At 41.3% G+C, this 16,104-nt stretch overlaps 1 protein-coding gene across 1 annotated transcript in view; it reads right to left on the bottom strand.

Moving 5' to 3' along the window:
• ZFX (zinc finger protein X-linked) overlaps positions 1-16,104 on the bottom strand; it is a 789,138-nt gene that overhangs the window by 713,669 nt on the left and 59,365 nt on the right. Inside the window, exon 2 of the mRNA XM_044071832.1 lies at positions 2,782-2,876. Coding sequence (XP_043927767.1) covers positions 2,782-2,854 — 73 coding nt within the window. The 5' untranslated portion in view covers positions 2,855-2,876. The remainder of the gene's footprint in view (positions 1-2,781; positions 2,877-16,104) is intronic.

The following is a 16,104-nucleotide window of genomic DNA, read 5'->3' as shown; positions in this document are numbered from 1 at the left end:
GTCTCAGAGAAACAGAAAACCCTAGAGGTAGAATCAGACACCAAGTTCTCCTCAGTGTATGAAAGAGCAATCCAAGGAAAATAAAAACATGTCCCCATACCTGCATCTTCCTGCTCAGATTCATAAACTTGAATCTCATCAGGAAAAGAGGAATCTCTCCTTTCCCCAGAAACTACTTTACAAGAATTAGACTAAATTAAACTGAATTAGACTGAATTAAACTCTGAGCCAGATACAGTAATCTACTCGTTTCCAAAGAAATTTGAGGAGTAGCAGCTATATACTTGGTTTTCTACTACTTTTTGACCAGGAAAATGGGGCCAACTGTCTTACTAATGGCAGCTTATCCAGGAATGGGCAAAGCATTCCGACAAAACAGGAAAGCCTTTCCTATTCCCTATCCCAAGATCGACAAGACTGGCTCTCCCTTGCCCACTAAGAGGACACCAAACAGGTCTATAGTGGCTGCAGGTGCTATACCAGAAGGATCCAGGGTAAAAGATGAAAGTTCTGAGGTACAACAAATAGCTACAGCAGAGGCACTCACCTGCGGATGAGGCACACTGCTACCCTGCTGTTGTGGCAAAGACCGTTTGATTAACTTTCTTTTTGTGGCTAGGACCTACTGTGGGAATGGTAGCCTGTTCCACTACTTTTAAACCAACAGAAAAAGCAAGTGCTCTGTTTAAAACTATGTTACATTCTTGAGACTGTCCATTACAAACAACACTCCTAGCTTTAAAATAATTTTCCCGAAGAAGAAAAATGTCAACAAAACTAAGAAAATTGAAGTCGTGCCCCCCCCCCCCCCAAAGGGAATTTGTAAGTGCAGCAAGGAAAGCAAACTCAAGCCAACCGTCAATGCTAAAAAGCCTCAGAGGAGCTTACTCTTTGGTGGAAGTAAATCTCTGAAGGGCTTTGTGCTCAAACATGTCTTAGTCAGCTCAGCACAAACTACTTGACAGTTTGGGCATGTGAAAGGTGCCTTGAATCTTTCGAAGCTAGCCTGCTGTTATATCCTTGGCAGAATATAACCCATACAAGCTAAGGCTACTGCAGCAGTGATCAATACAATGAACATTAATGAATGAATAAAATATGTTTTCCTCAGGCAACGCTAGTCTGAGTTGTCACAGGAGTGAGGGACACAGTGGAAAGAAAGCACCCCTACAGGTACTGTCCTTGCATCCCGGTCAATCAAGGTAGTTTTACTGTGTGCACTTTTATCTTTCAGCTCATAAGCAAAGTTCACATTTCATCTCTACCATGCAAGTCCACCTGATGAGGAAAAGGACGATCGGGGGGATTCATGACAGCCTCTTTCTAATGCACCATGTGGTGGCTCTTAGGGGGGTATGCCTGCATTATCAGCGAGTGCCAAAAGTTCCCCTCAGGTGAACAACCGTGTTCACAAACAAGTATATCAGCAAATGCTACCTCAGGTGGTTGAGGATATGATGGAGCATTGGCCAGGCAACTCCTTGGTCAAACAGAGTCCATGATGGCGTGAACAGCAAATTACTTGCATGGCAGCCCATTCACACTGGGCTGGGGGTGGCTGGCTACTACCACCGGCAGCCCTGGAACGCAAAGTGAGAGTTCCATATAGGCTGCTCTCTGGCTAGGCAGGCATCTCATTTGCAGCAAGCACCTCACCCTAATCCCTGCTACATGTTAACTACAGTTTCAATGTGTGCCACCCCATACCCATTGCATCAGACAATTCCCCCTTCACCATTTATCCACTCTGTATTTACATACATATGATTATATCCCTTATCACCCCACTCTCGTGTACAACTACCCCTGTTAAAACTAGTCTGTAGCATTCCATGATGTGTGTATCAGCCTGTAAAACTAATCTGCACCCTCTTTCTATAATAAATTTTCTCTTGCATAGCTTACTCATTAATCCTTTTCCTCTTTACATTGACATAAGGCACCTTCATCCTCACAAAACAACACACTTTCCTTACTGCTCCCTAACCTTACTTTCTAGTAGGTGTTTTGTTCCCCCTGTGTTTCTCCCTTATGGTTTATATCTTTTTTTTAAATCGCTACAACACCCACTGTACCTCACTGTATGGTGAGAGCTGTGCCTGTATACTTGTGGCCACCCACAAATAGACAGCCATGCCTGCATACTACAAGCTCAACAATGTAAAGATATACCAGTACTGCTTCTTAAACTGTCACCTAGTTCATATACTTCTGAGATAAGATCTCAGTCTTAGGCATGCCACTGCAAGTTTCTGGGGAGCGTATGTATGCCACATGCCCTTGTTCAGTTCTGCTATACACCACAAAACATGCAAAGTCTGTTACACTTGCTCTGCTGTAGTGATGGTCAGCAAAACTGAGACAAGCAGAGATGACTCTCAGTAGCACTAGCTGATTATATCCATCCATCACCCCTTTTCCCATTTTTGCACATGGGGTCGGACTGTCTATGCATTTGTCTGCAATTAGTGTTTCTCACATTAACTACATTAACATTTACAAATAATGCCTGTAAATTCTACCCAATGACTGCAGCCATAACAGATTCCAGGCTGCATCACATTTATAATCAGGGAAAAAATTTGAGCTAGCAAATGATGCACGGAGCGGGTTTTTTATTATACAAACACTGCAAAGCATAGAACAATGAAAGAAGCAAGTATCTCAATTCTAGCTACTAAAAATGTAGGCAACAAGTGAAGGTTCGGACTGTGAAACAACAAAATGTTATAAGACATTGTTGTGAAATACAGCAATCATGTCTTTTTAAATATTAATTACCTGTGGCACCAAAAATTGCCTTTGCATCCTGTGGCTGCAGGTGAATCCCTACTATCTCATCATCCATGGCCATTGATTTTCATTAATTGCTTTACCTAGAAGTGCAAGAAACAAAGTAAGAGCACCAGAAAAACAACCAATCTGCAAATACATTGACAGCCATTACATCTACTGTGACAGTGATCTAATTAAGAATATCACAGAAATTACATATTTGGTCTTAACACAACAGACGCAATCCCATGTAAACAATTCTAACAATACTGATTATTATTCATGCTGGTGAAGAGCTAAAGGCATAAAAAATGCCTCGTGTGCTGCCTCTCCCAAATAATGCCCTGTAGACATTTCAGCGCATGATAACTGAAACTATCAGTAACTCACACTTCAAAATAACTGTCAATCTGAGAAAGAACTATATGAGCAAAGTCGATCAAATTTTAAAATCAAATTTTCAAGCAGTATAAAGTGTAATTCACAGGCTGTGCTGCTAATGATATTGCTGTTCTGTCAAAAGGTCACTACAATGAAAGTAGGAACCTGAAGACTACTGCTCAAGGTAGTCATTAAAAGAATGATCTTGAAATTCACCATGTCCAAAACAATTTATCAATGTTAAGCATGTGCCAGAGTACTATAACAAGTGTTACAGCCTTCTAAGGTACATATTATTAGTATATTGAAACTGCAGACACCACAGATACACACACAGACACACACACCTGCTCTAATTATACTTTAATGGCAAGGTAGGTGGGCAGGGTATTTAGACCGAAATAGCCACTGAAGTAACTATTACCTGCTCTCCGATCACAGTCCGCTCAAAACGTGTTCCAAGACAAGGCTGCCAAGAAATTCACCTCAAGAGCAAAGCTCAAGCAATGAATCTTGGAATCTATAGACAACATGTCTGGTTATAACTGGAGACACAAAGTACAGTTGTGTACCTACCATAAATGCAGATGTTAGAGTGTATTCACTGTTGCAGTCATTACACTTGGGTTATCCTGCTGGCAGGCTACCCGCAGTAGGCCCGAATTCCAAAGTCCTGGTCCGGCGTCGGTTGCTGTCGCCTCTTCCCCAACGTCAGTGCGGCAGGGGTATAAAAGATGCAGCCGACGCCATTTTCTTCAGTTTTTCTTGCCCCAGATGTCAGGTGCCCCCAAAAGGGTAGGCTAAATATTCTGCTCATAAAAGTGCCTTAATCTATAAGCAAATACACCACATAGGTTGTATAGAATAGAGAAGTACAGATAAGTCCCAGCAATGAAAGGGGGATGGTGGGAGGGTAACCTGGACTGCAACAGTGAATACACTCGAACATCTACATTTATGGTAGGTACACAACTGTACTATCTTCATCGTGTTTCACTGTTGCAGTCATTACACTTGGGTTGAATCCCAAAGCTGAGGTTGGGTGGCTGGGCCTAAACAGAATTAGGAGTGGCTACGAGACCCCGCAGAACTGCAGTGGCAAAGCCTGTTCTGGATTTAGAGTAAAGAGGCAAGTTGTAGTGCTTTGTAAAAGTGTGCACTGAAGTCCAAGTTGCAGCCTCTAAAATGTCCTTGGTTGGTACTCCTCTGAGGAAGGCTGCTGAAGTGACTGCTGCTCTGGTTGAATATGGCCTAATGCCCTTAGGCACTGATTTGCCATGTTGCGAATAGCAGAAACGAATGCAGTGGCCTATCCATTTTGAAATAGTCTGCTTTGAAATAGCTATTCCTTGCGATCCTGCAGCATATGCCACTAAGAGTTGCTCAGTCTTTCTGAAAGCTTTAGTTTTATCCAAGTAGAAGCGTAGCTGTGTATGTCTGTAGAATGCAGAAGTCTCTCCCCCTTATTCTGTGGGTTTGGATAAGAGGTAGGCAAATGAATGGTTTGGTTAAGAGCCACACTGGACACTACCTTAGTCATAAATGTTGGGTTTGTCCTTAGAGAAACCCTGTCCGGATGGAAAATAATAAAAGGTTCCACAGCCATTAGTGCCTATAACTCTGAGACTCTTCCTGCTGAAGTTATTGCTAGGAGCAGAGCTGTTTTCCATAAGTATTTTATCTCAGCTGTATTGGCTGGCTCAAAAGGAGGCAGTGTGAGCTTCTCCAAGACAAAATTGAGGTCCCATGCAGGTATTGACACTCTCCTTGGAGGTCTTATGTTTTTGGCCCCTCTGATGTACTGCCTTAGCAGTGGATGTGACAAAATAGGTGGGTCCGTATTGTAATGAGATGAAACGGCAAAGGCATGGATCTTAATTGATGAGAAGGATAGGTCTTTGTCCAGCATCTCAGTTAGGTATTGTAAAATCCGAGGAATATTTGGTACAAGCGTGTCAATTCCTTGCGCCTGGTTCCAAGCACAGAATCTCTTCCATTTTTCTGCATAAGATTTTCTGGTGCTGGGCCTCCTGGCCTCCAAAATAACATCCATAACTGCTTTAGAGAGAGGTGTGTTCTGAATGGTTACATTATCTGCCATGCAGCCAGATTTAGGGTTCTGAGTTGGCTGTGCAGGATCAGATAGTTTTGTTGGGTCAGTAAATGAGGAATTTGTAGTAATGTCCAGGCTGGGCCTTGAGACGAGCTCTTTAGGATTGGGTACCAGTGCTGGCGTGGCCAGTCTGGGGCAATCAGTATCATTTTTGGCTTCTCTTGTCTGACCTTTAGGAGTACCTTGGGGAGGAAAGGCATATACTGTAAGGGTTTTCCAGCTGAATGATACAGCATCCACTTTCCATGCTTGTTTGTGATAAGTCCTTGTGCAGAATCTCTGTAGATGGCAGTTGTGAGGGGAGGCAAATAGATCTATGTCTGGGCATCCCCATTTCCTTGTTATCATGCTGAAGATTTGTGGATCTAGTTTCCACTCGTGAGGATCCATGAGGTTTCTGCTTAGTTTGTCTGCCACAGTGTTTGTCTTTCCTGGCAGGAATTGTGCTTGCAGGTGCACTTGATAAGTCAATGCTGTGTTCTACAAAGTCATGGCTTGTCTGCAGAGGGGGTAGGAACGTGTGCCTCCCTGCTTGTTTATGTACCACATGACTGTAGTATTGTCCGTCTTTATCAGCAGTTGTTCTGGAAGAAGTAGATCCTTGAAGGCTGTCAGGGCATTCTGTACAGCTAGCATCTCTTTTTGATTGATATGAAGATGCATTTGACTTGCGGGCCATGTGCCCTGAATACATTTTCCTGCCATGTGGGCCCCCCAGGCATAATCTGATGCATCTGTTGTTAGTGTCTGCCTGGCTGTGGGTAAAGTGAATGGTTGCCCCTTGTTGAGGTGACAGGCCTGTGCCCACCATCGAAACTCCTGTTGCAAGCAGGGAATGAGGGTAATTAATGTTTCCAGGCTGTGGCAATGTTGAGTCCAAACACCTTTTAGATACCATTGTAGTTTCCTCATATGCAGTCTTGCATATGGAATTAGGAGAATGCAGGATGTCATGAAGCCCAAAGCCTGCAGAATTTTTCTTGCAGATAACTGGGTCTTTGTTGCCAACATTTCGAAGTAAGAAGTCAGTTGCCTTTGTTTGCCTGGCGTGAGAAGCCATCTGGGCAGTTGTATTTAAGCTTGCACCCAGGAATATTATCTCTTGGGAGGGTACCAGTTTTGATTTATTTTCGTTTACTGTGTACCCTAGGCAAATTAATAATCTTTTTACAAACGCCAGATGCTTCAGTAGAATGTCCTTGTTCTCTGCTTGTATAAGGCAGACGTCCAGTCCTTAACTGTCTGCACAGATTTCGCTTTACCCTCCATTTTCTTCAACACCTCTTCTGCCTTAACACCAAAAAAAGTATCATGCTGTAAAGGAGCATCCAATAATTTTGCTTTAACATGATCAGGCAGATTCTGTTCCTTTAACCAAGCATGCCTTCTAATGACAGAACCCATAATAGCAGCCCTGCAAGAGGCATCCAGTTAATGAAAACAACATTGCAAAGTATGCTTTCGCAATTGTTCAGCTGCATGCAATAAATCCTGCATTTCCTTGTTTTCAGACCATTCAGAATGTCAACATTTTCTGTTTTAGCAGTGACATTAAGTATTGCTGATATTTAAGCATATGAAACTGACAATTTAACGCCCTTACAGCCAAGGTAGCAGAGGTGTAAACTTTTTCCCCATCTGTCCAGTGCCCTAGAATCCCTATCAGAGGGGACAAGGTTTTTTTGCAGTGGAAGCCTTAACCGCTTTGGGACCCTGAGATATAGTTTCTGGGTCAGCAGCAGGGTTTTTATATATAAATTGATGAGAATCTGGAACCCTGTAGTATGTGTCTGGCTTAACAGTTGCAGAGAGTAAAGAGTCAGGACACAGGCCGGACTCTGAAAATACATCATCTACAATGTCTAGAACAGGTGGAATAGCAAGAGGTCTGTGCTGAGGTATTAAAAGAAAGTCTCCGAGCCTTTTCTTAGATACCGAGTAATCTTGGCTCTCCCAGTGAAAAAGCTCCCTCATGGTATGCAGGGTTTCCCCAAAAGAATAATCCTCAGGAGGAGAGGCTGAAGGAATAGATTCTTCAACATCAGAATCCTCATAGGGAGGAAGAGAGTATCCCTGTTCAGAAGAGGAATGAGAGGAAATTGAAACCTGATCACAAGAGTCATATTCTGTCTCTTGCCTAGGCCTCTTATCAGGAGGGGGATGGAAACCCCTAATCAAAGTAATTAGGTCTTCGGACATTTTAAGCATCTGTTTCTTAGGCATGAAGTCTGTCCAGGAGAATGCTGCATTTGTTTCTTTGTCTTTAGAGCTATTTTAGTATTTGCCTTTGAAGCTGAGGTTGGCTTGACATAACTGTGTTGGTCTGAAAACATCCTCAGAAGCCGATGCCTGCTCAGCGGCTCCGGACCCATCTGAGGGAATAGTTTCCGAGTGTCCAATACCTTGAGTATCCAGAGGCCTAGTTGGCTCTGAGGTAGCAGCCGTCAGGGGCTGCGAAAGTGCCTCACTGAGAACCGGCGACTGGCCTAGCAGAGGCCTCGTCGTCGGTTTTGGACCTCGGATGCCTGTCCTTTTCCTTGTGCTTTTTATAAACTCCGGTCGTCGGCTGTTCCGACGGCATTATATAATTAAATCTTCGGCCAAAGTAATGAAAGGCAAAATCACACCGACGCTTAATAGTGTGTTGGTTAAATCTAGCACAAAACCGACAGCTAACAACGTCGTGGTCAGGGCCTAGGCAAGGAATACAGTAAGAATGAAAAATCCTTATGAGGTATTTGCTTCCCACAAGAAATACAATCATTAACTTTTTCTAACATCGGTCTGGAGCAAGAAAAAAGTTTCCCCAACAGGGTACTTAGATTTAATGAAGACTTCTGAGATTTTCAAAATCAAATTTCAGATCCGGAGTCGGCCAACCGGCACTTGCGAACTGCTTTTGCTTCGGGCACCAGGTGGCAAGAAAGACTGAAGAAAATGGTGTTGGCTGCATCTTTTATACCCCTGGCACACGGACGTCACCGACACCGGACCAGGACTTTGGAATTCAGGCCGACTGCGAGTAGCCTGCCAGCAGGATAACCCAAGTGTAATGACTGCAACAGTGAAACACGATGAACATCCATAATTCTTTGCAGTGCATGGAGCTTTATCCCTGTACTACTAGCTACAGGAGAAAAAAAAAGTGTAGCAGCAAGAGGTATTTTACTGGCATTTAAAGCACTTGAAAGCCAGTTAAACGCTAACAGACAACATGCAAAAACAAAAAAAAGAGTTTTAAAAAAATTGTTAGGCACTTTTTTTTGCAAGTGTGGCAGAATGAAGCTCTTACAGCTTTTAAAAACAGTTTTACTTTCTACCATTGTTCTCTGCCAAATGTCCATCTCCTAGAGAAAGACCAGAACATAAGAGTGCTTAGAGCTACTTAAACTTTTTTAAGCATCCTCAGCAATGTTACTGTTGGATGAGACACTAAAGAAGAGCTTAACATGTTGACCCCCCCCTCACACACACACACAACAAGGAGATTTCATGATGGAAGAATGCAAGGTAACAGAAAGAATATCCGCTACTCTAAAACTGACAAGTCACTTGGCTAACACTGTTAAGAGATTACAGTTAACTAATTATAACCCCAACAGAGCAGCACAACAGAATTAGAACATCAAGTCTGAAATCAAACAGAATGTGTTCCATTATAGTTAATAAAAACACTGGACATAAGACTGGCTGCCCACAGCATGCACTAAATTCTTAAAATAGGCTGGATCTCAAAGTGTTTGCATGAGACTGTCATCTGCAAATATCTGCAACCTAGACAATGAAGTTAAGTCAGAAAAAATGTACAAGACAGACACAGTGATTAAGCTACATCAATGTCTAGCATAACTTTACATTAGGCAGCAAACAGAATTACAGTGGCATACAACAGAACCCCCTCATGCCAAAGTATAACTTTCTAAGAGTAACTGCCATAAATAGCAGACTTATGCAAAACAATAAAACACAGCATACTAGATTTTACTTACTAGTATGTGTGTGGATCAGGTCAGTATTCTTCAGAGTTGCCGGTCTCACTGAAGCCAGGTCTAACATGATATTGCAAAAGGCCTTCCTTAACTCATCTTAAACTAGCATTAAAAGGTTTCAATTTTCATTTCTTTGTAACAAAAACATTTCAATAATGCTTACAACATGCAAACAGTAACTGTAAGCTTATCTGTATACAAATTACAGACATACAACTCTGTAAGAAGCATGAACTACTCAGAGGGAGCCCTGGGTCTACTCGTAATGCAATTACACTTTGCCTTGCTCTACATCTATATATGTATATATATATATATATATATATATATATATATATATATATATATATATATATATAAATATATATATATAAAATATTGCTGAGAATGAGGCTACATTACAAAAAAATTTCAACTAAAGCTACACTTCCATTGATAAATTCTTGAATGCTATATGTACAAATAATACTAGTTATTGTGCAGTGCTTTGTATTAAAAGTGAGGATGCGACATCAACCTTATTACTACGTCGGACACTGCATCCAATACTCAATAAACAGCATTCTGAAGTGTTAACCCAAAAATTAAAGTGAATGGTCGATAAAATGGTAGGGCTAGAAATTCCTACTGAAAAAATAAATCAAGAGTAGGAAAAGTTAAAGAACTTTACTTGATCAAGACTCGGACTTCTCTTAAAGTATTTAGACAATATGCTGAAGTTTAGAAAAGTTACTTTTCAGCAACTATTGACTACAACTCTAGAGCCCAAAAACTTTTAGCATGACAGCTACTCTTTATACTTTGTGTTGCCTAAGACAGAGCCTGTAACAAGAAAAATAACCACAGATCCTATTACTGTAGTACAGACATTTCGGTACTTTTCCATTATCAGGGCAACAGTTCTAACGCGCTAGAAAGGCTTATTCTTGTAGCCTTTAATTGCTTATTCTGTTTCTTATAAAACATTTACAGGTTTCAAAAGCAGAATAACTGTTTTATGCAACTATTACATAAAATATAGGCCACAATTTTACTCTAAAATCTCAGGACATTTGCCATTTTTGCAGGACACAACTGCCCAACGAGGGATTGTCCCTCGCAAAGTGAGAAAGGTGGTAACCCTAAGCTCCTAAAGAGGAATAGTTGAGATGAAGTCCGCTACACAAAGACTCATTAACATTGATCGTTGTTGCCTTCACAAGGCAACGTAAAACACTTCCGATAAATTACATTTACATTCAGTACAGTAAATTCACATCTCTTCTGCAGAGTCATAAAGTCCACACAGGAAGAACTCTTTCATCTCTTTTTGGCACAGTAATAGTATTTACTGAATTAAAATTTAAACAATACATAAAGCAATTTATATTGCGACACGAGAACAATTTTTCTACCTGCAGCTTTCTGAGATTAGTACTATTCACACAACTTCGAACGCTCATTTCCTTCTACGATAAACTATATGCTGCCCTTATTTACAACTAATGTAGTGTTAAAGTGGTCATGGTGGCACCTGGCTTTATAAAACAGTCATATGTTATTCACAGTCCCACATTCTTGCTAGCTGAATATTATATTTATATACAGTGTTTCACACGATCGTAGCCCAGAAGTTCCGTACATCTGACTGGGAAAACCATACATAATAGTGGTGTGGCCTGAATAGCTATCGCCCTCCATCTCCAAAAATGTGGGACATTTCTTCTCATAATGTGTAACCAATACTAACAGCTGAAATCAAGAAGCTCACGGGATGATTAAAACGTGTTACTGTATACTTATTGCTTATAACTTTTCCCTGCGTTAGAACTGTTGCCCTGATAACAGAAAAGTACCGATTGTCATAAAATTATTGAAATATCTGTACAAAGAAAAGGAATGGGGCAACAAAGAAAAAGGTACAAATGGAAATATTTATAAAGACTGTTATAACGAGGAAGAGGAACACGAGGCTCAATAAGAAATTGTTTTTCCCCTGTCCCTTCATATCTTCGCTCACACAGATGCACAAGTCAACCTGAAAGTATCCTAGAAAAAGATGGTATTCATGTTTTTAGACACTAGTAAGGAAAACAGTGAAAAATATCTGGAATGATTTGTTCAACAATATTTTGAAGGGATGGTACCAGCATCTTGGAAGAAAGGAATGGAGGAGGTATTACTGAAAAAGGGTCAGTTCCTGTTTCATATAGGCCTATCTTGATTTTAAACTAAGGTTGTGCTTGTTTGTACTGTCCAACAGAATGGCAAAAAAGAGGTTACCAAATTTGATAGAAAATACAGATTAATGCAATTTTACAGATGGGGAGCAATATTTCATAACACAGACAACAATGAACTACAAATCCACACATGAATTAGTTCAACAATACTCACACTTACAGGGACATTATAAGATGAATTACCTAAGTGTAGAGATTGAAAAGGATTCTGTTACAACCTCATAGATGGACGCACACTGAACAGGAGCTTAATTTCAGCTCTCCCAGTGTGAAAAAAGAAACTGACAAATAAGAGCTGGCAATATTGTCAGCTTGAATAAAACGCACTTAACTGGTTAGCAAGTATGCTGCCTAGATACCATCAAAAAAATAAATAAATATTCTGTTAAGGCAGCTAAAGATACGTACCTAAACATGAACAGGTTCAGCAATACCCATATTCATGAGGGCTTTATAAATGTATGGATTAAAGTATTCTATTATGGGAGCTATGGATATGTGGGAAGATAATACACAAAGTAATACAATATTCAGGCAACTGGAACCTCTCGATCATGGATAGGGACAGTAAGATACTAGCAGAGAAAATGTCTTAAGTCTCTTTAGTCATGGATATACATCAGACATATTTATAAAATGACCAGATGAGAAGCTGTGGATAACTAATAACAAGTGAGGGGAATTTGATACAGAAAGAGTTAAGTGGGGTGGTTGATTCTCACCACAGAGCACGGTGGCTTAGGATTATCTGACTTGAAATGGTACATTAAAGTGACATAGTTAAGGCTCATATGCAGAATCCAAACAGTAAGGTTATAAATCAAAGTGGATAAATATTATGAACTGTGAGGAGGGTTCAAGAGAGAGACACAAAGCAATTTGGATAGAAGACCTTAAAGACAATAATTACAAACATCCATCCAGGCCATCATAATTATTAAACATAAAAACGTATACTCAGAACTAAGCCTGTGTAGGAATGAAGTAATGAAATTTTTACCAAGAGGAATCCCTTCAAGTAGGGAAACTTGAAATAGGCAAGATGGCTAGCTAGCACTTACTGGAAAGAAATAGCAAAGGAATCAAGGCACTGTGGGCAAATAACCCAAAGGAAATGTAATAGAGGAGGATGAAGACAAACAGGACTTTTGGCTGCAGGTTAGAGACTGTTATCACCCCTTGATAGGGAAGGCAGATTATAGAGAAAAAGACAGATAAAGGAGATTGCCAAGTAGAAAACCAGCTCCAGCGGAGTTTTTAGTCTAGTCTAGAACAGAAGATGCTCTTTTAAGTGAGAAAATTAGTAGGTCACAAAGGCAACAATATCCAAAAAGTTTAGGTTACACTCCAACTGGATTCAGTGGATTTTCTTTCATGTCAACAGCATGTGAAAAAAAAGTTTGTTGGGGAGTAGAGAGTTGGTGGATTTAAAAAATTTCCTAAACAGTCCTTTCTCAGAAAAATTAGGGAGAATAAACGGCAGTAACTGAGGAAAGGATTCTTTTGAGCTGGCATCTATGATCTGAACTGCCTAGACACAGTTAGGTCTTAACAAAACTTAATGTTACTGGCAGCCAAAAAAGCAATACTAGAAAATGGAAATCAAACTCTAAAGACAAAAGTAATGGCAGTTTTGAGTAATATAAAGAACAGAAAGAACTGGAGGTGAAATCTTTAGGGGCAAAAAAGGAAAAAAATATGTGTAGGATAATGGTCAGGAGTAGGGAATTACACACAAGATAAATGGTTTCTTGATAAGAAGGGAAAGAAAAAAACACAGTGCCCAAACAACTCAAAGACAAAGATGTTCTTCATTACCAAACTAACCACAGAGTACATTGGTTAACATCTCTTCCTCAATGACTGCTGTAATGGTATGCATGGCACGTATCTGCGCCACTTAACAGTCAACATCTCTGGACAATACAATATACTTCTTACACTTTTTTTGCATTTTACCAGTTCCACAAGTCATGTATTGCCTCTAACATTTACCTTCTTAATTTATTGAGAATAATTTTTTCCAGTCAAATCTGAACATTAAGATCTGGACAAAAGATTCTTCTTTACAATAAATTAACACTACCTTCCTTACTGATTTTTTTCCACCCAGTCTGTCACTGTGACATCTTTCAGTTAAGTGTACTTTTAAGTCAGTCACTGTTTTTCTTCAGCCACTTGTTAAACTGTACTAAGCCCAAAAGGATCTCTATTTCTCTTCATGATTTTCTTGTAAACACAGGCTCTAATATATCTGCTGTGCAAAGTTCCCTGCTTGATCAGTATTTCACTTTCGTGTCTTGCGTTTATAGATTAAAACAGCAAATAGCATTTTTAGGCAGGCAATCTCTTGTGATCAGATTTGTGTAATAGGTTCATAGGTTCTTACTAGGCTATCTGCCCTAGGGCATTTATAAGCCTAGCCAGAGTGTGTGTGGCTTTCACCACCCCTTAGGATGAGAATACTATGCCCTTTTAGGGTTTAGTTTACTGTGCCTCTGTCTAGTAGTGACACAGAGATGACCCCCGGGGTAAGCCTACGATCTCCCATCCACTCGTCGAGATTTCTCTTGAATAGAGTCAGTGAGGGGCTCTGCCTAACATGGACTGGGATTCTGTTCCAGAGTGTAGGGAGCCTCTGGGTTATGAATCTGTCCCTCCAGCACGTCCTATTTATTTCTGTGTTGAGGTTTACGTCTCTTGTTCTCGTGGCTCTGATGGATTTGGATTTTCTGAGGTGGAGCATGTCCATTAATTCCGGATTGGACATGGCCTTGTACGTCAGGCACAGATCACCTCTGAGTAGGCGGTATGCGGCAGCATATGACATATGTTTAAGACCCTTTATCCTCTTGGTGAGGAACTTTTGGGGTCTTTCCAACTGCTGCAGGTGTCGGGTGAGATACATCCCAAATGGGGCATTGTACTCAATCATTGGCCTGATAAGAGAAGAGTACAGGGACACAATGACCTCTCTTGATCTAGCTGTGAAACCCTTCATGATAAGGTGGGCAATATAGAAGGTCTTCCTAACCACTTTGGCAATGTGAGTGTCAAATGAGAGGTTACTGTCAACCTGGGTCCCTGATCACCTCTTCCGTACTTAATGGATTACCACCTATGTGGTAATTTGTCGGTACCTTGTTTTTCCCAAAGGGTATGACTATACATTTTTGGCGTTCAGCTTAAGGCCATGGCTCTGGCACCAATTATCCGTTTCTATGAGGCCTCTCTGAAGGATGTTTGTGTCCGCTGGAGTATCAATTATGGCGCCCAGTTTGCAGTCATCTGCGAACTTAGTCAGCCACAATCCTCCTATGTTTGCCTGTACCTCGGAAAAATAAATGCCGAACAAGAGGGGTCCCAGTACTGAGCCCTGTGGGACACCGCTTGTGACTGGCTTAGGGTCTGACATAGCTCCAGCAACTCTGACCCTGTGGGTTCTGTCCTTGAGCCAGTTTGCAACCCATCTTGTGACATATGGGTTTACATTTAAGCTGGTGAGTTTGTCTATGATGCCCGAGTGGGGTATTGTGTCAAAGGCTTTTGCAAGGTCAAGGTAGGCTGTGTGAACTGCCTTACCCTCATCAATGGCCTTAGTGACCGTTTCAAAAAAGTTGACCAAGTTCAAAAGGCAGGATCTGCCCTTGACAAAGCCAAACTGGGTAGGATCCAATGTCTGTAGGTCCCCAATGTCTTTGTTTATGAGTTCCATAATAATCCTCTCCATAGCTTTGCAGACCAGGCTCGTCAAGCTTATGGGGCGGTAATTTCCAGGGTCCATAGAAGCACCGCCTTTGTGAAGTGGGACCACTGTTGCCGTACGCCACTCTTTGGGTACGTATCCTGTAGTAAGGCTAAGATTAAACAGCAGCCTTATGTGTGGGTTTAGTTCCTCTTGGAGTTCATGTAGCACACAGCCCGGGACACCATCCGGTCCCATTGATGCTATGTTTTTAGCTTTAGAGAGGGCGGCTCTCACCTGGGCATCTGAGATGTTAGGGAGGCTACACTCTGCTGGGATAGTTATTTCTCCTTTTGGGGGGGGAGGAGAAATTTGCACTGAACCTGTCTGCCAGAATGTTGGCAATGTCAGTGGGTTCAGTGTATTTTGTGTCATTTTGGACTAACTCTGAGCATATCTGGGAGTTCCCACCCAGGTTTCTAACATAGCTAAAGAAGGCCTTGGGATTGTCTTTTGCGATTTTTCTCTCAAAGTTGGCCTTGGATGATTTTATGAGTGATCATAGTTTTTTGCTAGTACTGATCAGAGATGCCTTCCCTTTTAGGGATTTTGCTCTGTCATGTAGTAGCTTCCTCCTCCTGTTGTAAAGTTTGTTTATGGCTGGGGTCCACCAGACCGGGCGCCCGCCTTTGGGGGAATGGGTCTTGGTTTTATTTGGGATTACATGATCCATGCATTCTTGAAGGTGCCCATAGAAGGCATTTGCAAAGGATTCAGCAGTGTGGGTTGTGGTTTCCACTGGCCCAGGGGCCTTGAAGGATACCACTTCAGTCTTAAGAAGTGTGAAGTTTGCTTTTGAGAAGTTCTTCACTGTGGTCTTTTGTGCAGGGGGTGGGGGCGGGATGTGGATTTCCAGTGAGATTAATTTATGGTCTGATC

Source organism: Protopterus annectens, chromosome 5.part0 (assembly GCF_019279795.1).
Source record: "Protopterus annectens isolate FY-2018-M chromosome 5.part0, PAN1.0, whole genome shotgun sequence".
NCBI lineage: Eukaryota > Metazoa > Chordata > Ceratodontiformes > Protopteridae > Protopterus > Protopterus annectens.
The sequence above is the reverse complement of the archived record's forward strand: the minus strand, read 5'-3'. Positions and strand labels throughout refer to the sequence as shown.